The 26386-nt window shown below is 50.6% G+C and overlaps 1 protein-coding gene across 8 annotated transcripts in view; it reads left to right on the top strand.

Moving 5' to 3' along the window:
* RIPOR2 (RHO family interacting cell polarization regulator 2) overlaps positions 1–26386 on the top strand; it is a 1323029-nt gene that overhangs the window by 836516 nt on the left and 460127 nt on the right. For all 8 annotated transcript variants that reach the window (XM_069613633.1, XM_069613632.1, XM_069613630.1 and 5 more), the window contains exon 8: positions 21192–21255. In XM_069613633.1, the coding sequence (XP_069469734.1) occupies positions 21192–21255 (64 nt within the window). The remainder of the gene's footprint in view (positions 1–21191; positions 21256–26386) is intronic.

Genomic DNA, 26386 nt, shown 5'->3' with positions numbered 1-26386 from the left:
CGCACCACACAGCAATGCCGTAAGCGATGGGACGACCTGCGGATACGCGTCCGCAGCATACTCTCTGCCAACCGCAACATTGCCACAGCCACCGGGGGCGGTCCTGAATCACCCATCAAGTTGACCCCCTGGGAAGAAATCTGTGCCTCCACCATCGGAATGGAGAGCATAGAGGGAGTCGGAGGGATGGAGAAAGGAGTGCAGACATCCGAAGATTCAGGTAGGTGGCCCAAACAAAACAATGCCAAATCCACAATGTCCAATCATGTGAAGTACCATGCGTCCACATAGTGCAACAGAAACACATGTCCAGGAGAACGTCCACACACATCGGCCTGATAGCGCACGTTAAAACCCACAATAAATAAATAAATAATTGAAAACCCCTTAAACACGCACTACACGTGCAGCAGGCACACCCTAACTGCAGGCTGCCAAACAATTGCACCCTCACTCCACACACAAATGAAAGCACCTCCAAGGCCCCGACCCAAATCACCCTCAGGTACCACCCCAATGCATGTGATACAATGCCATTCCAATTCCCACAGACCCATCAATAACCCTCGCCCTCCTTTACTCCACCACAGGGTCCGATCCAAACGACGAGCTCCAGGACACCCCTACCAGCACACCTGCAAAGAGGGCCAAGACCAACGGCCAAAGACCCTCCACCTCAGCTGCACGCATCAAGACACGGCAGCAGCACAAATCAGGTGGCAGCACAGAGGAGGGAACATCAACAGGCACCCCAGCAGCCAGCATGCCCACACTACCACCACCACAGGTCCCCCCAACGGATGCCACAGAAGGCACTGGCTCCGGTGGCAGCAGCACCATAGGTGACACCCCATTGATGGCAGCATGCTCCGACACAGAAGACGGGGATGTCGAAGTCAGATCCATCCATGACCTGTCCCAATCCCCCTGTCTGTCCCATCCCGTACAACATGAGGATACCACGCAGGGGCACCCACAAGACGACGACTGGCCATCCCCCACAAGCCCTGTGGCAGGGCAACATGAGGCGAACAGCCCCTCTGTGACACCACCGCAAATGGCCATGGCCCAGCAGATGCAACAGTCCCTCGACCAGTTAATCGTGCAACAGCAGCAACTGGCCAGGCTCCTCAAGGACCATGCCGATGAATGTGGGGGCACTAAGGCAGACATAGAAACATCAACTGAGACACTTAGGGCACAAATGGAGAGTAGCACCGAGAGCCTGAGAGTCCAAATGGAGAGAAGCACCGAGAGCCTGAGAGTCCAAATGGAGAGAAGCACCGAGAGCCTGAGGGGGGAACTGCATGCGACGTCCAAAGACGTATGTGCCGAACTTGCCGCAGTGCGCCGTGTGCTCACTGAGCTCTCACAAACCCTTAGGGACATGCATGGACGTGAGCAGGCAGAGACATCATCCGTTGCAAGTTCCGTCCAGGGCAGCCCCCAACGTAGATCTGGGAGGAACCTGCGCTCCACAGGCAGGGGTGCCCCTGATACCCGCAGAGGGGGCTTGCAATAGCGACTGCCCACTGACAATGAGCATCTTTGGACACTGGTGTTCGGGGGGGAGGTAGGAGGGTGGAGGGGGTGTGTTGGGCTCACTTGGGTGGCGGGTCGATAGGGTGTTTAACATGATATCACATATGCCATAAACAATGCACGATCAACCAATGAGATGTGTGGACATTGATCTTTGTGTACTAGGCCATCATAGGCGTACAGTCCATATTGTGCATGTCCCAGACACACACAGTGCCACGAGTCCCGTGTCCATGTATTAGCCACCAGGCGTGAGTGCTAGAAGCATACATCAATGAGATGCTGACGAATTTCACGGGCCTCCTGTGCCTCGCGGACTCCTTGAGGTGCTGCCACATCCCCACCCTCATCCTGACCATCTTCAGGTGCATGCAGTTCTGCGTCAGGGGGCATGGGCACATTTCTACGTACGCACATGTTGTGCAGCATGACACATGCCATGACCATCTTTGCAACCTTCTCATGGCGGTACAGGAGTGCCCCGCCAGACCTGCTGAGGCAGCGGAAACGAGCCTTCAGTAGGCCGAATGCCTGTTCTATGACTACACGGGTACGTGAGTGGGCATGGTTGTAGTCCTCCTCATGCTGGTCCCGTGGGTTCCGGACTGGTGTGAGGAGCCATCTCTTCAGTGGATATCCAGCATCACCTGTATGTGGACGAGAAACGTATGATGTGTAATGCCATTGCTACGTACGCACACCCCCCCCCCTTCCTGCCAGGTCATTGCCGAATCACATACCCCACATCATCATGCATGAAATGAGACTCACCGAGTAGCCATGATCTGTTCCCTGCGTGTCGCTCCATGTAGCGTGGTATTGTAGAGTTCCTCAGGACCATAGAATCATGGGTTGATCCAGGGAATCGGGCACAACAATGTGTAATGATCCTGTTGGAGTCACACACCATTTGTACATTCAGAGAATGAAATTGTTTTCGGTTGCGGTACTGGGCCTCCATGGCATGTGGGACGACCAATTCCACATGGGTGCAGTCGATGGCACCAATGCAACCCGGTATGCCGGCAAGTGCATGGAATCCCACTTTTGTGTTGGTAATTTCCTGCTCCGAGCGTGGTAGAGAGATGTAGTCGTCTGCGTGCTTCAGGAGGGCATCGAGCACTTGCAATAGTGTCCGTGAGAACAGTGGCTGAGAAATGCCATGCAACTGTCCGACTGTGTGCTGGTAGGTGCCTGTGGCCAGGAAGTGGAGTACAGACACCACCTTCAGTAGGGGTGGGATGGCGGTTGGGCTATCTATCATGCTGACAAGGTCAGCCTGTGTCATGTCCACAATGGCGGTTATGGTGTCCCGGTCCAGACGGTAGAGGGTGTGGATCTGCTCATCAGTGAGGTTGAACGGATGTGCTCGGAGGCGTGGGATTGCGGGCTACCTGCGTGGTGGTAGTGGCTGTGCTGGCGGCCCTTGCTGGCCCTGCCTTGGCCTCCTCCTCCTCCTGCGTCTCCTCCGTGCGGCCGGTTGTAGTTGGTGTTCGTCTTCTTCTTGGAGTTGGAGTACTTGCAGTGCTATCAGGTCCCCCAGGGCCAACATCGCGAGTCCTGCCGGTAGCATTTCGGTGTGGTTGTGGGAGGAGACTGGCTGTGCAATTTATGTGTTTTCAGGCTGTATGGCCTCCACCTGTGGTGATTCATTCCACCTGTGCAAACTGCTCTCCCCTTTGGCCGAGCACGTCCCGCGCACAACGCTGCAATTCGGGGAATGGCATCTTGCTATTGCAATCATGTATTTGTACCCGATGGCCGTGTAACATTGGTTGACATGTTCATTCTGCTGTGGTCCCATTGTTTCACATACTATCTGTGCAGTCGCGAACAGACTTGTGAAGGGTCAGTGGAACGTGGTACTCGGGTAACGGTGGGCCCTCATGCATCACTGTACCGAGTTGCACCGACGGGCGGGCCGTCCCATTTGTGGGTGAAGGCAGTTGCCATTTTCACACACAGCCGCACTAGATGGTTTGATTTGTGATTTCAAGCGGCCACAGATGCCTTTTCGACGTGATGTTGCAAATGAGGAATTCGAAGGCCGGCGCTTTCGGTTATCAGCTAGCGGCGAGGAGATGCCCACAGGTCTGACTGCAAATATAACGTTCTATTGTTCAATGTCCTTGGGACAGGGGCCATGGCGAGGATGCAATGATTGACATGAATAGTTTGGGATGCGCAATAGCGTAGTGGCCGATGAGGCCGGACGTTCCCAAATACATGTTACTTCACTACACTGGAATTACGGGCTGGGGCACAGTGGATTTTGCAGGCTGCATGACGCACAGACTCAATGGATATTTCTAATGTCATGTGAGTAAATATCCAGGCGTTTTCATACCGGGATGAGGGAATGATGAATGGATGCATGGACAGATGATTTGATACAGAGTTTGCCATGTACAGGGCTTCTTGGAATCTGTCCGCCTCCCCTGCGCTATGTGATGCAGGGCTGCCATAGTGGGACCATCGTCTATCTGGCCTTGTTGAGCCCTCCCTGTCTCGACGCGCCCTCAGACACTTGTGTCCATGCACGTTACCAATCCCATCTGATGGATTCTGTTTTCACAGACGCATGCACATGTACACTCGTGTGTGATGGTGTTTACACCTCGATATAGATTGTTATGAGTCGCAAGTGGTTTTGGGGTGGTGATGATCCTTTGGAGTGGGCTAGCATGCATATGGCTGTGGATTTAGTGTGATCATTGAAGTGAGTTGTTCGAATGTAGTTCTGATGGCCATTCTGTTCTTTTTCTTTTCTTTTGGTTGACAGGTATCTCCTCCCCTTTTGCCACTGCCATCTGTATGCCACTCCTGCCGATGGGTTTTACTCCCGACACCTGCTGCTTCGTGTTAATCAGTGGAGCAGCATTACGATCTTATGGGACGATCGCCAATGGGCCACATGCCCTTACGCAGTACTGGTGGCTCGGAGCAACATTTCGGCCTTTCAGCTGGACTAGTGCCTCCCCATTGGGACGGCCCTGCGGTTCTGTGCGCTTCCATGTTGCCTTTTCGTACGTGAATGTGGCTCTGTGTACCATGAGGGAACAGGGCGTCACACAAGTAGTGGCTGGTCATTTCTTGCGGATGCAGCCCACAATGGTGAAGAGTGTTTTGGAGTTCATGGCCTGTTGGCTGTATGGGCTTGGTGATTTTGATGTGCATTAAATTTCTATTCTGATTTGGCCCGTGTAGCGTTCTTCTTTGCAAGTGATGTGGCATATGCCTATTTGGGGAGCGGTGTATTGTGAGGAGATTGCATTGGGTTCCAGCTTCGGAGTTTAGTTGCGTGGTACTGTACTGGACGCGTTTGCCTACGAAGCCCGTGAGGTCAGGGATGGGGGCTGCCAATATGACTGTTTGAATGTTGTCATGCTCAGGGGCGGGGGATTGGGTTTTGTGTAACAGATGCCGGTCAGCCAGGTGGACTGGTGGAATGATGTGATTCTCGGAATATTGCTGGTCACAGGTGCCTGTGTTTGCGTGCGTTTCTTGGTGGGGGACTGTGGTCATGTCCATTGGGATGGCTTCTGTATTCGTGCCATCTGTGCCCTGCAGCTCCCATTGGCCCCTGTTGTGTTTCTTTTGTTCGTTGGCATGCATGGGTGACTTGTACATTTCACTGGTTGCATTGTGACTTCATTGCACCTACGGGGAGTTGTACTTTGTGGGCAGGGAGCGGTGTACAGGCACTCAGTGGGGCCGTTTACGGTTGATTCGCGATGCCGTACTTCTCACCATGGCGGTATGGTACATTCCGCCATGCTTGATGGCGTTAGGTACATGTCCGCTAGGGTCGGAATTGGCGTACCCTTGCGCCATGGTGGTTTTTGCGGTTTGGCATGGCGCGCGCGCGCGTACTTGGTGCAGTTGGCGTTGGCGTTCACTACGGTGTCGCTAATGGCTTCGTACTTTGCGGTGACGGGTCATAATCGCACTGAGCGCTATTCGATGGCGGTATTGCATTTCCGCCATCGTTTTTCGATTTCCGCCAGGGTCGTAATGAGGCCCACTGTATAGAGAGAAGTATTATGGCAGACTTTGCTGAAACGTAGAACCCCTATCCCCAATTTGGTGGCCATCATACAGTCATTATACTCTGCTAACAAGGACTGATATGGACTGGGGTGAGTAGACCCAGGAGTTTGGAGTAAAAGTTTGTGTAAGGCAAGGCTGTGGCCTGGCCCCCCTTTTATTCAATGTATATATACAAGAAATTATTGATGCATTGACATGAGGGTGCCATGACTGTCCAAGGATGGATGCCGAAAATTATCCTGCACTTTTTTTTTACGTGGATGATGCCATCCTTCTGACTACCCTGTCTATATTTTATTGCAAATGTACATAACTACACTTGTTTTTAAATATTGCTAAATGCAAAGTGATGATTTTTAAACCTCCATGTGAGAAAGGGAGATTATTAACACTGAATGTCAGTGACGTCATCATTGAGCAAGTTACTTATTTGACTACCTGAGAGTTCGTTTTGAGGATTCTGGCCGTTGGGGGACACAGGTGGCGAAATCAGCATTACCCTTAACTAAGGATTGTGGTGGTATTTTGTCATTTTTTGTTAAACATGGCGAGGCACAATCTCGCCTGCCTTGGAATTATTTCTCAAACAAGCTATGCCTGTGCCTGCATATGGCTCAGAATTGTGGGGCCACACCAATACTGCTAAACTGTCTATTTGCAAAAACACATTTTTAAAGAAATTATTGCTTTTGCCTGTGACTGCTCCGACATTCCTGGTACAACTATAACTTGACAATAATCGAGTATCACCTCAGATTTCATTCAACCCGATATTGTTCTGGGAGTTTGGACTGGCGAAGGTCTGGAGAAATACAGGAACTCTCTGTTCCATGTCTAAACGAGGAGCAGCTTAAATTGGCTCAAACACGTAGTCATGTCTTCTTTAGCTGGACATGACTGATTTGTGGAATAAGCCCCAGAATACCAAGGCAAGAGATGTGAAAACCAAGGTGAAGATGATAATGTATGAGAATCAGATAGCTGATGATACAAAGTTAAAATCCGGTGTCAAATATCTCAAAAGTAAGATGCACTTCGGGTTTAAGAGCTATTTGTATGTCATTCTCTTACTATTTGAAAAATCTTCATATGTACGGTATAGGCTTGGTTTTTCATCAGTAGCTTGTAAAACCAAGAGATGGCAGGAGAATAGTAGGACCTCTGTCCAATATGTGGATCCTATGTGGAAACTATGCCGCATTTTCTGTTAATGTGTAGTGAAACCCATCGACACAGATGTATGTATTTGAGACCCATCCTGAATAATGAAAGCATTTGTTGTGTAACTCTTGCTATGAGTAGACAGGTTTGCCTACATACAAAGGTCTGTCTTCACTGGTCAAGTTCGCAACATTGGCGCAGCCCTTGAAATCACCCATTGACTGAGTACCATTCCTCTGTATGCAGAAAGAAACTGAATCGGGCTGTGGTTAACAGTATAGGAAGGTGGCGTGGCATCCCTATTGCCTATAGGAGACATCTTGAAAGAGATCAAAGATTGAAAAGGATGAGACAGTCTATCAGAAGGCCTAATAGAAGCAACATTAAGCTTGCTCCTGTTAGCAAAGAGTGAGTATCCCAGAGGCGTTAGAACACATTTCTCAAAATCATTCAAATTAGTTCCATCAAAGTTCCCCGAGATGCTATTGTTCCATCGGCCAAAGAATAGTGCCCTCAAAGAAGCATAGCATGCAGTAGTCAGAGGTAAAGGATGAATATACCAGCCCAGCCCCTTATCTCCATGTTGCGGTAAATGCGAGCAGACCCAAAAATTAGACTTATTAAAAATGGCATGTGTTGCATTCATGATGAGTAATAGTGTTGTTCTGGTAGCTTTGTCTGTGCTGAGAGTCTCTAGGAGAGAGAGTGTGCAGATGCACGAAGGGTGTAGAAACAGTAGGTACATTTTCAGTGGGTAACGGAATTTCAAGCAGATGTACTTCTTCCAGATACCAAAATCCTAAGGCAATTACTATTGTGAAGCCGGTTAACATAATCACAAGACAACAATACATTTTTGGGGACCACGCATTCGATTGTTCATTATTACAGACGGTCACACAGTCTCTTATTTGTTCCGTACGAGTGGGAGCGATTGTAGGCATTGTTTCTTCAAACGAACACTCCAGAGTTTGTTTGCTGGCGATCTCCTTATCGTGCGTTTTCTTAGTCCTTCCCTAACCCTAGCCAACAGAATTCCTTACGTGCAAAAAGAACAGGGTCAAAAGACAAGCCCTCCGATGATTTTTCATGGTGGCACAACCGAACCATGCAGTAAGTCTAGCTCCGAGGTCGCAGATCGTACCTTGTGACTCCTGGTACTGCGTGATCTGCGAACAATGTGCCGTTGCTTCCTCTTGGAAGTGATGAATTTATGACAGACTCTGACAATGGTGCAAAAGGATCTGTGGGAGAGTGTGGAGATAAAGCGGCTGTTTCCCCAGGCCCCACAGGCTCAGGGAGAGTCTCCGACGCACTCTCGATGCTGCTTGATGCTACGTGATCCTTGGGAACAGCGCAGGTAAGGACTTCTATGTCTTCTGTATCGTGTGGCAAAGGGAAGGGAATCCTCTTGACAAGCGACGCATGGATCCAATGCTTCTGCCTCGACACTCCTAACGCAATCTGTGTGACCAATAGAACTTGATGCGGGCCCCACCAACGCAGTGCGAGGCAGGATGCTCTTTCAAACGATTTGACGAGAACCCAGCTTTCAGGCCGTATGCTGTGACCTGGACCCTCATATTTTACAGGGAGGGCTTCTCGCACCTGTTGATGAATCAAATACAGATTTTTAGTTAACTGGCCACAGTAGTCGGAAAGAAGTACATGATCAATGTCACGCAATGATTGAGACTTAGGTAGGCCCCAAATGTTAGCTGGCCTACCCATAACCACCTCAAATGGGGAGAGCCCAGTCTTAGTCTGTGGGGCCGTTCTCATTGATAACAACACAATCTGTAAGGCGTCCGGCCATTTCAGTTTGGTGCCGGCACACATCTTAGCAAGCTTGTTCTTGATGATGCCGTTATGTATCTCTACCAAACCAGCACTTTGAGCATGTCTAGCTGAATGGAACCGTTTATCGCTCTGTAATCCCGCACATATCTGCAGAATTACAGCAGTGATAAAATGTGGACCATTGTCCGACCAGATCACTCTTGGCAAACCAAACCTAGGAAAATATTCCTTAAGCATGGTTTTCACCGTTGTCATTGCTGTGGCATCTTTAACAGGAAAGGCTTCAACCCATTTACTAAAGGCGCAGATAACAACTAGTACATACGTGTAGTTATTGCAACGCTCCGTTTCAATAAAGTCAAAGTGGATAACCTCAAAGGGGACAGAAGGTGGACCAAAACTACCCCTTGGAGTCGATGTGCCCTTTCCCATATTATGCTGTAGACAGATCATGCAACTCTGAACAAAACGTTCAGCTACTTTGGAGATTTTATCGTTCACCCAGACATTTTGCAACATTTTGGTGACCTTCCGTGCACAGATGTGGGTGGGGCCATGAGCCATAGTGACCATCATTGTAAGGTACGCGTCAGGCAACAACCATTTCCCTTCTAACTTTTCTACCCAACATCCATCATCATCCAATCGTGCCAAACCCTCAGCCCATTTCTTAGATTCTTCTAATGTGGCATCAGTTTGAATACTCTTTACAGATTCGATACCCTCATCCAAAGTACAAACATTTGTGGCTTCCCTTGAAATATACATTTCTGAATAGAGATCAGTGGCAGTCTGTTTGGCTATTTGGTCAGTGAAAGCTTTCCCCTTTCCCACATTATCTATGATCTTCTGATGCACTGTGCATTTCATAATTGCTGAGTGGGGAGTGCAAGCGCTGAGAGTAACCATACTATCAAGGAGCCATTGGATCTTAGTTCCATGTGAGGTCAAGAAACCTTGTTCTGCCCAAAGTCTACCGAAGTTGTGAACCACCCCAAAAGCATACTGACTATCAATATATATGTTTACGGTAAGCCCTTTGGAAAGTTCACAAGCTCGAGCCAATGCTATAATCTCTGCAGCCTGCGCGGTGATTCTTTTGGTTTCCACAATCATGCTCAATGTGGTGATTGCATAAGCAGCCGTGGATGTACCATCTGGAAGTTTGAAACAGGAGCCATCACAAAACAGCTCCCCTTGTGGATTGTTCAAAAGAGTATCTTTCAAATCAATTCTGCCTTTTGTCTCTTGCTCTGTGGTGTAGAGGCATTCATGTGACGCTTCGTCACTGCAAGCAGTACCTTGCGGGAAAGGTAAAAGTTCAGCCGGATTCAGGACGCAACACCTCTGTATTTTAATGTGCGGAGCAAACAAGATCAATTCGTATCTCTATAATCATGCGGAGGTGAGGTGTTGTGTTTGTGTTCTGTTTAATAGAACATCTACAGAGTGACGTACCATCAGGGTTAAAGCATGGCCTAGGACCATACCCTTGCTCTGTTTTACAGACGCAGCAGCAGCAGCGACAGCTCTCAAACATCTTGGCAAAGCACATACAACAGGATCAAGGGCAGAAGAAAAGTAGCCACACGGCCTATTCTTCCCTCCATGTTCCTGCGTTAATACAGTCAAAGCACATACATCACATTCATGCACATACAACACGAAGGCCTTTTCATAATTTGGTGTGCCCAAAACTGGTGCCGAACACAGTGCAGTCTTGAGCAGATCAAACGCTTGCTGGTGTTCCAAGTTCCGTGGCAATGGCAAAGAAATGCCCTTCTTTGTCAAAGCCAACATTGGTTTAATCGTTAACGAGAAGTTCGGGATCCACTGCCTACAGTAAGAAGCCATTTCTATCAAGGCTCTGGCTTCCTTCTGTGTATTTGGGACAGACATGCTAGAAATGATTTTTATCTGCTCAGTTGTCAACCTTCTTCCATCCTTTGACAGGAGATAGCCTAAATAGACAACCTCCTGTCGACAATACTGAAACTTTTTGAGTGAAGCTTTGTGTCCTTGTTTTGCTAGATGAATAAGCAACAACACAGTGCCCTCCTTACAGACACTCTCTGAGTCAGCAGCTAAAAGTAGATCGTCTACATATTGAAGCAGTGTACAAGTGGTAGGCAACTCGAGTGTATCAAGCTGCTCCCTCAAAGCCCTACTATAGATGCTAGGACTTTCCGTGTACCCTTGCAGAGCACGGGTAAATGTAAACGAGCGTCCCCCTAAGGTGAACGCGATCAGATATCTACTATCCTTGTGTATAGGAATGCTAAAGAAAGCGTTCTTAAGATCCACAACACTAAAGTGAGTAGCAGAATCTGGAATCATGGTTAATATTGTCGTCACATCAGGCACAATAGGAAATTGTGGAGCAACAATCTTATTGATGGCACGTAAATAAATAATGAAACGAAAAGGAATTGCATTATCGCCTTTTTTGTACACAGGCATTTCAGTTTACATACAAACAAGTTACAATGGCAACAGTGTATTCCAGATTTAGCAGTAAGCCTTAGCACATGTCCCTCACAATGCAGTTCAGCCAGTGTCCACGTTCGGTATTTGCTTCACATTGTTTTGATGTATGTCCGTGGATCAGACCTATTGGCGCAGACACTCCTAAAACCACAAGTCAGGCATGGGACAAGGTCTCTTTACCCAATCTAAACATTCGGCCCGCGGACAGCCTAAACATTAAATAAGGCGCAAGGTTCGGGAATACTCGGTTACAAGTTGAAACACACCATTTTAGAACACAGATTTACATTTGAACAGAAATAAAACTGGCGGATGATCCCAAAATGGCGGCGAAGTCAATCTAAAATCAGAACTTTGCAACGCAGTTTTCTTCGCAGAGCGTCTGGGCTTAGGTCAATATATACAAGAAAGGAGGCGCAATATGATTTCCCATTTAACAGCCATGATGGGGCTGTTCACAAGTGTCCTGTGCTCAAGCACCATCCATGGGGTGTTGGAAGCTCCAGGTATAATGCCCAGTCCGCAGACGATTGGGATTCAGTTACTCATGGAGAATGCTGCACTTCCTTTGTGGTGAGTGAGCTGGAAGGATCTCCAAGCATCCAGAAGATTGATGCTGTGTATCTGCGGGACTATCCTCAAACGGAGGTTATCAGCCAATGCCACTTTGAGGACTAGACCAACTATCTGTTCTTTTGTGAGTCCTTTTCTTTACAGTAACTGTGGGGAATCAGGACCACGCATTTTGCAATTGCAGCAGTCCTTCCACTGTATCACAGACTCAAATTTTAAACATTTAGCGGGAGCACCTTTCTCATGATCTTCATGATTACGCATTTCCAGAGTTCCATGCATGCAGGGAATGGGGCGAAGGGGGTGCTTCTCCTGGCAGTACAGGACAGACTGGTAGAAGGCAGAGGGAGAAGTGCTTGTTGGCAGTATCTGACATTCTCTTTGAAGGGGTGGTAGATAAGTGCTGGGTGGCAGTATCATACAATCTATTAGTAGCTAGGAGGGGTGCTTGGTGGCCATATATAATAGGACAAGCACTTCTAATAGAGAGGCGAATAGAAGCATTGTTGGCAGCATAAGACCAGGCGTTCAAAGGTGGTGGTCGATGTGCTGCGTTTTTTAAGAGATAGCAAGAGATGCATGGTGGTAGTATAGACAATGAATGGAGGCGGTTGAGCGGTGCTGTGGCCGTGTTCTGTGCATGTTTAGTTCTTGGAGCTCTTGGAGATCACTGTTTTATAATAATATACTCTAAGTGTGAGAATTTCGACCATCCACACGTGGAGTGTGCGCTCACCTGGGCTTTTTTTGTAAATGTGTAATGAAAATGAATGATGGGAGATCAGCCTCAGAAAATGTGTGGGGCTAATCCGCACGCATTTTCCTCTGCTCATTGCACAACAAACAAGTCATGTGTACTCCGGGGGACACAGCCTACAGTCACAGTCCTCCCTGTCACATTTAGCTTAAATGTGACAGCCACAGGTACATCAAAGCATCTCAGGAAGGGGGAAGTCAACACCTTCTTCCGGCCAAGGCCAGCCTAATTAAAATATGAATGGCTCCATGGATTCGCCCACTCTATTGTCTAACATCTGCTGGTGGCAGCACATACTGATGAGAGTTAATCGAAACAGGCCTGTGATGGGCCTAATCACACAACTGACAAAAGGGGACATGAAACCCAACATCTCTTTGATATGCAATGTGTCAACTTGAAGCTAGCTCGCACCCCTTTCTATGAAGTGCAGTGAATGACATGCCTGGGGCAATGGTTTACAGTAGGCAACCCCTTCAGACCCCCTTTCAAAGGGAAGAAGTATGTGAATTGATGGAGACAGAAAGTATGTTCTCACCACAAATTTCAAGGGAGACCTGTGCTTTGATCAGGAGTCACAGAGGACTTAATTAACCAGAGAGGCACTTTGATCCACAACAGACAGGAAGATGGGTGGGATTAAGTAGTACATGTTGTCACCCCTTACCTCATTGTTACCCCTTACCTTTACTGTTGCAAAGCACTCTGGTTATGATCTCATGCATAACAGAAGATTGTTGGTGGGGACCCAAGATTGGTTCATTAAGGCTGCTTAGCCTGCCCCAATCACTGGGGCCCATTTGGCTTTAAAAGAGGGCTGAGCCCCTCACTTAGCAGATCATCCTACGGCTTTGAAAGGAGTAGGAAGAAGGATTCAATTGGACCCTGGCTGAAGGTACAGTCTGCCTTACAGCTTCCGTCAATGAAGGAATGCCAGGATTTCTAAGAGAGAACCTGCACAGAGACAACGATTCTTGGCAGATCTGGAATGCTGGTTGAGCCGTTCATCCACCCTTGCATGCCGAACTGCCTGCCGCCTGATACCCGCAGCTGTGTCCCGTCTTGAACTGTGTTGCAGGAGCTTCAGAGCGTCCTGAAACCGACTCATTGCTATCAAGCATCAAGATTATCTCAAGCACCAGGTACATTTTGGTTCTGTCCCCCTGGTCCTTCTCCGAAGGCCCCTGGTGACATTTAAGACCTCTTCCTCCCTTGGTGCTGAAACCAAATAGCCTTGAACAGTTAAGACTGATTGCTTTACCGGCTACCCTCCTGTCAGTATCCAGAACACATCCCTTTCCTTCGTGAAATTGTCTGTCCTCTGTGTTCCTTTACACAATGGGTTGTATTTTGTAGTGTGCTAGAACTGTCTGCGGTAATATTAATGAAGTGATATGTTTATACAACCTTTACTGGACAGTCCCTTTATCATTGGGTAATAATTGTATTTTTGCTGTGTTGCAACTAACCAACGATGCAATACCTTGCGGAGGTAGGCCTGCCATTCCGTCCACGTTAATACAATTGGAGGAGATTTATCATTTACTTGGGTTTCCAATCTGTTCGGATCCCTTCTGGTGTACTGGAGGTGTGGGGCTGATTGATGGTTTAGAAACCGATAATCATCCCAGGACCACTGGTGCCCCGGAAGTTGATTCGTCACACTAAGTAATTGAAAAGTATCTGTTAAATGAAGAGACAAACTTTGATTATAATATTGATGCATGGTCCTCATCATTAGGATGGATGCTTTCAAACCCAATCTATCTTATCAGGTAGGAGAAACACCTCAAGACCGTTCAACACATCTGCCATTTTTAGAAAATGTAGCATGGGTATTTCTCGTCCATTGCACCAGCACCAAAATGAAATGGTTTGCTTCTCATAACGCCCAATAAAAGTAAAGAAGCCTCGCCAAATCCAACAGTTTTGACTTTTGTCTAGTCATGGGATAGGCATTTGCTAGGCACTTCCATAATAGATCTGCCTGCTGTAATGGTACTCAAACCATTTTCCATCAAAAGTTAGAAATTAGTATGAGAACCTGGGCATATGAGAGCAGGGCCTGGCAAATTCCTATCAAATACCTTCACAGAAGCCAACACTGTTGTATTTGCTTATTCTTAACAGGGCTTCACATCTGAGAACACACATACTGCTTAGAAATCAAGTCGCTGAAGGCACACATAGTTAGCAGTAGCATATTTGCAGCTGCAATTTTGCAAGAGACTGTTCTGAAATCACACTAGCAGGCCCTCCACAGAACAAACTTGGACATTACTACTTGTAGAGCTTTTGGACATGGAGGCAGGTAGTGGGTGGAAATGACCTTAGACACTAGCAGTCAAAGGGTATGTAAATATCCAAGTAGCACTCTAAGGCTGCATGTCCCTCCTCCAATGTCCTCTCTCTCCTATCTTCCATACCTTCCAACTCACACGCTTTTGGCGGGCATCGTACACTTTGTAAACAGCTCTCTCACCCACCCAGCTCCCTATAAGTCAATGGGCTTTCACCCGCCCTAAACAAATTCGGGTGTTTTCATCCGCCTGGGGGCCACAAAACTTTGAGAACTATGTATCTTCACTTCCCATTACAATAGTTTCAGCATATAGGCAACGCCATCGAAAGATAAACGACCCGCTATTGCAGGGATGCCAGGCTGGGCGGGCCAGGGGGTGGCCGGGGGAGGAGGGAACTGGGTAATGCCAGTCAAAGCAGATTCCCCATGGGGGTGCTGGCTGGCGGTTTGCATGCTTTGGATCAGCGAGAGCAGGGGGGGGCCGCGGCAGGATCTTGACATAAATGGAGGGCCAGTGGGCGTGGAGTGCACAGTTCACTGCTTCGCCCTGCTGGGGGTATCTGTTGCCTAGGGATCTAGGCCTAATGAAGGACGCACACACGGAGAGATAGGAGGAACTTCTTCGTACAACCAAGCAAGGACTGACGCTTACCGCGCACGTGCCCCATAACTCCCTTGCCCAGTCAAACTCCGCCTTTCCAACGGAGGGGGCTCATGAGCGTTAACCCGTTGAGCCCCGGGTAACACTACCCCCGAACAATATGTCCAAACATCAACTTGACACTCTGTGTCCAAACAATAACTCAACACTCTTCAACAAGTCTCATCGGCTTCCTTACGAGTCGTCTCGGCTTCTCACCTCGAGTCCCAGGATCTGGCTCCTCTTCAGTCGCTCCACTCTGGCTCATGTCCCCGGGGTCTCCTTCCGGGGGAAACCATTCATCATCCCTCTGCAACCTTGGTTCTGGTGAGAGTGCCCGCTGAGGTCCTTCTGTGTTTTCTCTTCTTGCGTATTGCCTGAACTGCTGACAGTTTCTGGTGACGGCCCTATTCTGGTCTTCAGCCGTTACCATCGTCCCTTTCACTGAAACTATCCTCATGGGGCTTGGAGCAAACCGCGGGTCTGTCTTTCTAGCCGTCGGTTGTTGCACCAGGACTTCATCTCCTACCTGGAACTCCGGCGGCACCGCTCCTCTCCGTGCATCGGTGCGGAGCCTCGCATTTTCTTTTGCCACCGCGTCTCTCTGGAGCAGATCATGGTCAGCCGGCTCTGCCTGCGCCGTACTTCTCGGGATGCGGGTTCGCACCTCATATCGGAACATGAGCTCGGCGGGCGTCTTATTCGTGACCTCATGAGGAGTGTTCCTATAGTCTCTTAACAGACGGCATAGCGCTTGGTGTGTATCGACTGCGTCAAGCCGTGCCCTCTGTATAGTCTTCTTGATCGACGCCATGAAGCGCTCGGCCATTCCATTTGCCTGGGGGTGGCGAGGTGTGATCTTCATGTGCCTGAACCCCAGGTGCTCTGCCAGTGTCCCAAACTCATGTCCACAGAATGGTGGTCCGTTGTCGGACTTGACCCATTTGGGGATCCCCCACTCGCTAAAAACCTCTTCTATCGTCGCCGCCACTTGAGTGAACGCCGTGGAATTGACCACCTTGGCTATCGGGAACCTTGAGTGCTCATCTATGAAGAGTAAGATGTAGTCACCCGCTTCGGTCGGCCCGTAGAAATCCATGGCTACTCGTTCCCATGGGTGATCAGGTATTTGAGTATACTGGAGTGGGGGCGGCCGTTCGGCAGGGGCTGTGCACTGACAGGCGTGGCAGTTCCTTACCCACTCGTCAACGGCTGCATCCAGGAGAGGGAACCACACGTGGCACCTGAGCTGCTTTTTTGTGTTCTCGGCTCCTCTGTGGCCTTCGTGCGCTATGCTGACCACCTCGCTCCTGAGTGTGGCGGGGATGACGATCCTGCACCCTCTGAGCAGAATATTGTTGTCCTTCACCGCAAGTTCACCATGTACTCGGGCTAGCTGCTCGATTTCTTGTTTGTTCACCCCAGGGTGCGCTAGGATGGCTCTGTGGTGGTCTTTCCATTTGCTGGCCGTCGTGAGGCTGATCGCCAGAGCTGTCGTTGGATCGGCTGCTGATGCGGCGGCTACTCTTTCAAGGGACAACGCCGGAGGCAGCGATTGGGCTGCCACATATTGCACATAGGCGACGTCACCCTTCCGCGCGAGCGGGGCCCCTACGGGGTGTCGTGAGAGGTAGTCCGCGGGGTTGAGGTCGCCCCCCGGGCGGTGTACAATGTCATAATCGTATTCCTGGAGGCGGATGCCCCACCTCTCAATCCTCGGCGGCATCTTGGTGTGCGGGTTCCCAAACAGTGATAGAAGTGCCTGGTGGTCGGTGATCAGCGTGAACCTTTTGCCGATGATGAAGTTGTGGAAATGCTCACACGCCCAGACTGCTGCCAAGCTCTCCTTCTCGGCCTGGGAGTAGGCCAGCTCAGGCGTCGACAGCGCTCGGCTCGCGTATGCAACCACATGTCTGGGATTAACATCCGCGCCACTGGTTTGGGCCAGGATGGCACCGAGGCCTACGGGGCTGGCATCCACTACCACCTCGGTGTGCCACTGTGGGTTGAAGTATGCGAGACGGTGAGCTTCCGCGAGGGCTTGCTTGATGTCCGCGAAGGCCTGTTGGCAGGCCGGTGTCCATTCGAACGACGACTCCTTCTGCAACAGTTTCCTCAGCGGGTCTGTGATGGAGGCGTAGTGGGGGATGTACCTCGCACAGTATCCCGCCATGCCGAGGAACGAGCGGACGTCCGCCACCTGCCGGGGCTCGCCGAGGTTGGTGATCGTGTCGACCTTCTCGGGGTCGGGCATCATGCCATCCTTGGAGAAGATATGTCCAAAGAACTTGAGTTTCGTTTTACTGAACCGGCACTTCAAGATGTTAAGCGTGAGGCCGGCTCTCTGAAGGGCTTCGCACGTGTCGTGTAGTGCCCTGTCATGGGCTTCCTTGGACGATCCAAAAACGAGTATGTCGTCGCTGTAATTTAGAGCCCCTTTTACAGGTCTGATGATCTGGCGTATTGCCTCCTGGAAAATCTCAGCGGCCGATGAGATTCCAAAGTTCAGTCTCCGGTATCTGAAGAGCCCATCGTGAGTCGCAAACGTGGTGATGGGCCGGGAGTCAGGATGGAGCTCCAACTGATGGTATCCCTGATTTAGGTCCAGTTTGGAGAACATCTGGGCACTGTTCAGCAGCACGATCATGTCTTCGATACATGGTCCCGGGTGTCTCTCCCGTTGTATTGCCGTGTTGGCCACCCTCATGTCCACACACAACCGGATCTTTCCCCCTTCCTTGGGTACCACCACAAGGGGGGACACCCACGGCATCGGCCCCGTCGCCGGTTCGATGATGCCGTCGCGGAGCAGTTGCTGGAGTGCCTCCGATACTGTCTCCTGAAGGTGGAAACCAACTCTTCTGGGGTGCTGCGGCACTGGCCGTACGTTGGGGTCGATGTGGAGCTTGATGGGGGGTCCCCGGAGCTTTCCTAGCCCCTCGCAAAGTTTGGGGAAGGCACTCGCAATGTCGTCTTGTGAGACGAGCGATTGAGTCTGATGAGAGGCTATCGACCCTACTACGTTCCCCGGGCTGGGGTTGGCTGCTGCGGCGGTGATTACGTCTCCCACATTCACGTGGATCTCGATCAGCCCCAGGTGCGATGCCGTGTGATAGCTGAGGAGGCATCGACTCCTGGCGAGGGACCGTATCACGTGAATGGTCGCATCCACTTGCCGCCCATTCAGGAGAAGGCATTGGGTGAATTGGCCCACCGTCTGTAACGGGGTGGCGGCTCCCCACTGGAAAATTCTGGAACGGGACGGATTGAGCTGTGGTGGGCATGGTATGCGGCCATAGTCTTGTTCACCCATGATGTTCACTGTGGCCCCGGAATCAATCATAAATTGAAATTGGCGATTCCCCATCTTGAGCGGGATTTGCGGGGCCTCCCTGGCCTCTTTGTTATCGAGTATAAGGTTCACAAACTCGTCGTGGTCGTATTGGTCCTGCGGTGCGTAGTAGGCCATCGCCTGGTCCTCTTGGTAGAGGGTCTCGGGCCTGTAGTCCGCAGGAGGATTGTCATATTCGTCCGTGAAGTGTCTAGGCTGTTCGGCCTGATCGTACGGTGGGGCATATCCTGCCGCTTGGTATTCATCCATCGCTCTGACGTAGCGCCTCTGCCCGAGGCCCTGTTGGTATGGTCTTGGCTGACTGTACTGCAGGGGCTGCGGCCGGAAGAGCATTCTGGGGGCCGCCTGGGGTCGCTTCGGGGGAAAAGGTACGCCCTCCCTGCAAACGGAGTGAAAGTGTCCTTCTCTCCCGCAGTTGGTACATCGCTGAGACAGGGCTGGGCATGACCCCGAATGAGGGAAGGACATCCCGCAGCGGTAGCACTGTCTTTGTGGACGCGGGGTGGACGTCGAAAAGGTTGCCGGCGGTCTGTATGGCTGAGGGCCCCTGTCTCCTTGACGGGGCAGTTGTATGGCGGCTACAAGTTCCCCCATGTCTGATTTGGGGTTGTTGGAGTGTCCCATGGCTGAGGCCTGCGCATCCACTCTCTCATGGATGCGGGCAAGTTCGCTCACCTCGGGCATGGTGAGCGGTTTTTTGAGTAGCTGTTTCTTGAGAGCGGGGGAGAGGCAACCTTCGATCACCCTCAGCCGAATGGCTTCCTCTAGCGAGAACGCATCAAATTGGCAGTTTGCCCCTTTCACTCGTAGGCGTGTGATGAATTCGTCGACAGTCTCTTGTGGGAGTTGGGTGCACTGGTTGAACAAATATCTTTCATAGTCCCGATTGACCTCGATGATCAGCAGTTTGTCCAAAGCACCAATCAACTTGGGAAACGTGTCTTGGTCTGTGTCCGGAATAGCCTTCACAACCGTTTTGATTTCCCCCCCTACCAGGTTGAGGAAAATGTCTCTCATGTTGGGGGAGTCCCCGTCGCCGGATCCTCTCACGAAATGACGAAAATCATCCATCCAGTCGGTCCATCTGGGGCCTTTGGTGGCTTGAGGAGTCATGGTGAACGGCGGGGGCAGGCGTAGTTGTATCGACTTCGCCACCCGCGGTAGTTGAGGAGACCCCTGGCTGGACCCAGGGTTGGAGGGTGGGGTGCTCATGGCGCCTGGGAGACTGGGCCCGCACGTGTGTAGGCGGCGCGTGGGGCGAGGTAGTCGGGCCTAGAACGAGCCCACGTGCACCCGGCGTCCGGCAAAGGGGGTCCACTGCTTCTGCCGATTCAGGCCCCTTTCCGGCCAGGCGTCGACGGGCAGGGTATAGGATGGAGGCGCGGGCGGGATCGCTTCCGCGGAGCTTCGGAGGAGGAGGTCCGGCGAGGCGGATCCGGCGGACTGCCGTGTTGCGCGGAGGAGGAGCAGGAGGAGGAGGATCGCTGGGTTGCCCACCACACGGGAGTGGAAAGCAGCGGACTGCTGCAGGAGGAGGACTCCAGTGTGCGGGAGAAATCCTCGTCGCCAAATGTTGCCTAGGGATCTAGGCCTAATGAAGGACGCACACACGGAGAGATAGGAGGAACTTCTTTATTCTCGTACAACCAAGCAAGGACTGACGCTTACCGCGCACGTGCCCCATAACTCCCTTGCCCAGTCAAACTCCGCCTTTCCAACGGAGGGGGCTCATGAGCGTTAACCCGTTGAGCCCTGGGTAACAGTATCCTCGATGCCGTGCTCCTGCCCCCCTGGACTGGTTCACCTCGCTGACGAACTCTTCATCTTCCTAGCCCACCCACCTTATTTTCGAGGTCGGGGAGCGTCAGGTGCTTGTGGGGGAGGACCATGTGAATACTGAGATTCCCTTTGGCGGCACTCCGGAGCTGGAATAGTGCTGAGTGGAGGGCACATGGGCCACCAGACTGGCCTGGGCGGGAGGTAGGGAGGTGGTATCAGGGGGCACCTAGGGCGGGTAATGAAAGGGCTGGCTCCTGGTATCGACCCCCCCAAGCGCATGGTGGGGAGGGCATAGGGCCTCACCACCATTCACGGCCCCCCACCCCCTTGGCGGGTGGGAGCCGTAGTACGCCTGGACTGCGTGATAGGATAGGAACTGTAAATAATGTGATGATTTTGTTGTGGAATGTATTTGGTAGGAATGTCACATTTTTGGTTTGTTGCTTTGTGTTTTTTCACCTCGTAATAAAATGTGGCCGAAATGCCTTCCAAAGAGTAATGTGTTCGGTCTTCTCACTCCTCCCCTGGCACTCCTCCATTGCAGAGTCCATAGCGCAACCTAATAGCCTAACCTAAAAAGGGCCCTATACTAAGCTGCCAAGCACTCTCAGTAAATGGCCGTCCTGCACCACTTTCTACTTGTTATTCCGTGTACATTAGGGGCGTGTGGGGGGCCCTGAACACGCACGTGTTTTTCTGCGAAACATTTCACCTGACTCTGGCTTCTGCTCTTCTTTGCTTCTGGCAGAACATGTGCACAGTGGAGGCGGAGATGGAGAACCTTCTGGGCGAATTCTACATCAAGATGAAAGGTAATTGAGTTTTCTTTCCTTCTCTTCCTGAACAAATGAAGTGGTGGGAGTTCGCTGTCATTCTTCCAATGCTTTTAGAATGGCTCAGCTTTGACGTTAAGAGGGTTTTAATTCTCAAGCCTCGCTCTGAAGTTTGCAAGGTTATGATGTTCATTTACTAAATGTAAATTAACGGGTTCTCAGAGTTATGTGTGGGGCTAATTTGCTCACTAATACATTATCAGGTGGTTTGTAAGTTTTCGGTTTATTGGCATTTTTCTTCATACCATATACTGTAGAATTTTCAAACCATTAAGGTTGCTACTCCGTAACAATATTGACTCGCTTTTTACGACAGGATGTGCCGTGTCGCAGCACTGTATTTAACAGAAGTTACTTTTGCCCAAATTAATAGATACAATAATACAACCGCGAACAGATGAAATAATGAGTCTATCCGGGATTCTGCAGGTTGCACTCAGATGAAAACGTCATGCACTTAACCCGCTTTGCTATCTCACCTGCAAGCCCAGACATCCAAACAGCTGAATCCATTGCCAGCAAAACCAATGAATGGTGCTAATTTTCTTAAGTGCCCCTTGCTGAAAGGGCATTAACAGTGTTTGCACTCACATGCCCCTGGGTCTGCTATATGCAATTTTCACAAGTGCAGAAAAAGTGATAAAACAGAAAAAGTTGCTGTAACGCCATTTATTTCACTTCTTTTCGGAAAAAGCTTAAATACTGCATGGCTGATAGCATTTACAATGGAATACTATGTGAGCGGTGTATGCGCAAGGCCCGTGAGGGACACACGAAAAACCTAGACACAAGTATTCTTTGGAAGGCCAACGGCCGCAGTCATTACTTTTCTTACATCAGCAACAAATGCCACAGTTCATACATGAGTTCACATCACCAAAGGTTGTTATGTCAACACTTTGTTCTAGTTGTATCATCAATTACGTCATTTATGTACTAAAACTTGGGGGCGTGGTGGTGGCCATCCACCCCCACGTACCGGGACGGGCCAGAGGGAAATATGTGACCCCCTAAACCAACCAAACCCACTCCCCCGTACCGATGAGGGCCGCTCTATGAGCCACTGGCATGACAACTCACCCTAAACCGACCAGACTCGCTCCCCCGGATCAGTGAGGACCCCTATACAAGCCCCTGGCATGACACCTCACCGTTCAAAACCTAGGACTATAACCTAAATCAGCAATAAGTCTCCCTTCCAGTGACTCACATGGTTGATCCCCTAGCTCAATTCAATGCATTGTGCCCCAACCTACCGCCACAGGGCGACTGGTCTACTAGCCAATGGCACTCCCAACTTTCCTGAAACAACATATATGCTTGGCTCTCGAGACCCATGACCTCCTCCTGTTTCATCCTGAAAAAACACAACCAGACCCACCTCTCCTCTCACTCGTTAGGCAGCCCCCTCCATCGTCCCTGCATGTACAACAGCAGTTCACACCACAGTTTCCAGAGCCCATGGTGGAAGCCTTCCACTATATCCTTCATGTATGTCCAGCCCACCGGCCATGGCGCCCGAGGTCCTTCCCCACATCCTTGGGTGTGATCTAAAGATACAAAACAAGACAGGTTAACACATCATATGCTGGATACGCAAACACCACGACCAGACAGCTGCAAACTGCTGTGTAGTTTTAGCCAGACCCTCTTTTACATGTCCTGTGCCAACAGGTGGTACATCACAGAAGCCCACTCACTGCCCAACGGCGACCTAGCCAGCCCCACACCAACCACTTGGTGTGTCAGGCACGAAATTGTGTGCTCCCGCACGCCTATGAGATACACATCGGGCAGTCCATCCAGACCCACCTGCCCGACCCCACTCCCCTTCCCCCCACGGGGCATCCCAGAAGCCTGCATGCCATCTAAATGCCGATCTCACCAGCCCCACTCAAAGCAGGCCCTCCCATACTACTGACATAATACTACTTCCATGGGAAATACATCAGTCCCACAAGCCCTCAAGTAACCAACAATGGCACTAATGTCTCTGGTATGGGCACTGCCCAACCAAGCGGTGAGACCTCTCACCCGCTGAACTCCTTGCAAAACGATACCAGCGGAGCACCCAGACCCTCTTCATGCATCCAGTGTCCTTGGAACCCAATCTCCTATCCCCCACAGTCCTTATCTGCTGAAAAGCCCTCCAACCCCGCTCAAAGTGGGACCCCACACAGAAGGCTCTGGCCATCACACCTTCTGCCAATGGGCAACCATCCATTGTGACAAGCAACCAAATAATCCACAACTCAACTGTCACTTAGCCTGGTCAAATGCACAGCCACACTCAATGCCCAACGGCAACCTCCCCAGCCGCACACCAACCATTTGGTGTGTCAGGCACCACCTTATGCACTCCCGTGCACCTACAAGGTTCCCACCAAGCAGTCCATCCAAACCCACCGGCCTGACTAGTACTGCCCCACAGTGCGTCCCGGAATCCTGCATGCCATGCAAATGGCGATCACACCAGCCCTACTCAAAGCGGACCATTCCATACTACTGACATAATACTGCCACCATGGGAAATAATACATCAGTCCCACAAGCCCTTAAGCAACCAACACTGACACTCTTGTTTCCAGTATGGGCACTGCCCAACTGATGGGTGAGACCTCTCACCCGCCTAACTCCTTGAGATATGATACCCGGGGAGCACCTAGACCATCTGCCTGCATCCAGTGCACTCGGATCCCAATCTCCCGGCCCCCATAGTCCCTACCTGCCGAAAAACCTGTCCAGCCCCGCTCCATGTGGGAACCCACAGAGAAGGCTCCGGCCACCATGACTGCCGCCAGGGGGCAACCATCCATTACGGCAAGCCAATGAATAACCCACAAGTCAACTCTATCACTTACCCTGGGCTGATACACCACCACACCCCTTCAGCAAATGATTACCGGAGAGCCCACAGACCCACAGCTTGCATCCCAGCGCACTCAGATCCTGATCTCCTGGCCCCTTCCGACCCTATTAACCCAAAGCTCTCAAGCCGGCTTGAATTGTGACCCCCACACATCAATGGCTCCGGGCACCAGGGGTGGCACCAGGGGGCAAGCATCTAACACACAAACCCAAACAGCAACCACATTGAAAATACTTCCCACAACAATGGACAAGGGCACAGCAGAAAGGAGTGCCCCCTCTCCCAGCCACACCCCTCATGAAAACAATACCCGGGAGGGCCCATAGACCCGCAGCTATCATCCTGTTCCCCAACTGGATCTCGATCTCTCGACCCCCCAGCCTCCACAGACATTACCTGCCCAGAGCCCCATACCCAACTCCCACTGAAAGAAAACACGCTTAGCTCCGGGCACCCTGTCAAAACAACCACAACTGAAAAGGTGCCAATAACAGTAGGCAAAATGCTCCAACAAAACAGTGTGGCCCTCCCCCCAGCTACACACCCTTTTCGTACCGAAAGCCTGACGACCCCTGGACTGCATCACGTGCCCACCTAGGTCTCAATCCCCTGACCTCCCCATGCATCACGTGCCCCGCCTGGGTCTCAAACCCCCTGACTCCCCAGGCCCCTGCAGACCCTACTTGGCTGAAGCTCCCTGCCCAGCTCCAACTAGTAGACCACACTCCGGTCACCGGGGGCTGCCACTAGGGGACAGCATTTGTTGCAACTGCCCTCAGGGAACCCAAACAGACATATCATCTCTCAGCAAGGGGCAAAGCCCTCCACGGCCACCTAGTCTGGCCACCGTCACCCCCCTCGAGAATGACACTGCACAACGTGCCAACACCAGCGGCCTTAAAGCGCGGGGCCCGCAGCGAAAAAAGCTCCACGAACCTCACTGATCGGGGCAACCTTGGCATATTGCAATGGCTCACAACCCTAAATGGAAAACAACAAAAACCAGAATGCAATTCGGCAGAAGGCAAACAACCCTTTAACCCCTCATCCCCTGACTGTGGAACCCGGCCCCACCACATATACGCCCACGCAGCGAAGAAACATCTAACATTGCTCATCTGTGCAAGTTTATCCATCATGCCGCCATCAATACCTACCTGGAATGGCAGGCAACTATTACCAGGATGAAATTAACTATAAATAATATTTGAATGGTGAAGAACCTCATTCATGTGCCATTATGTGACACGGTATCCCCTTTAGACCTCAACTTTAACATTACAGTAGCACACATAGTAGCACAGTACGGTAGGTCCTCCACAGTAGAGCAGATACGCCTGCCCCCCCAATTACCACTCTCTACAGGGTGAGTGACCCTATTCATTATTCGACCTTGTGACCTGCAGATCACACTTAGCTTGCCATGAGCGCTCAGCCCGCTGGGCTGTCTCTCCCAGTTGTAAGTGTGCAACATAATACACTCAAGTGGCGAGCTATGCAGTTATCATCTGAACCGTACTCTGTACTCATTTATCAACCTCAGAAAATTGAAGGGGTCAGTTGTCCTACCCGGGATCAGGACCAGCGACCTGCCAATCTCACTCACATCGCTCTAGCAAGCGCACAACCCACTGAGCTATCTCACCTCTATAACTAAAACCCTGATGTTCCCAAACTTCAGCACATACCCACCTGAAAACCCTCTGCTCACTCAGAAATGACCTTTATACCCACTAGATGGCTGCAATGCTAGACCGACCCCACCATGGCCCTTCAGAAGGAGCGCTAAGCCATCGCTCTGCCCTCTATTTGGTGAACGGGGCAAAGCCAAGAATACATTCTGTTATTTCAATGCTGATCCCCAAACCAAAGGGATCGGCTCCATCTGGCCTGTGCTGACTCCTTGGGCAGCGGGTAACATTGGAGAAACAGCCAATACCGTAACGTCCGCATCGCGCGCTGCAAGTCTGCCCCCCTTTATTTCCTTAAACTATTCTGTAAAATGCCTGTCGCCTTTGCAGCATTTGATCCATATGCTCATCATTATGCCCCCATCCTTCACATTAATACTACAGAAGATGTCTAAATTACACTAACAGCGAAACGTTCCTTCCACTTTGTTTAAGCCATACATTCTTAAAATTACCCTTTTTTTTTGCTGATGAAGACAAACTGTTAGCAATACGTTCCTTGCAGGGAGACAAGCTGCATAAGGCATGCAATTGTCATATATAAAGCTGA

The sequence above is a fragment of the Ambystoma mexicanum genome, chromosome 5p, assembly GCF_040938575.1.
Source record: "Ambystoma mexicanum isolate Mex_15411 chromosome 5p, UKY_AmexF1_1, whole genome shotgun sequence".
NCBI lineage: Eukaryota > Metazoa > Chordata > Amphibia > Caudata > Ambystomatidae > Ambystoma > Ambystoma mexicanum.
Note: the sequence above shows the minus strand (reverse complement) of the source record. Positions and strands in the feature narration are given on the sequence as shown.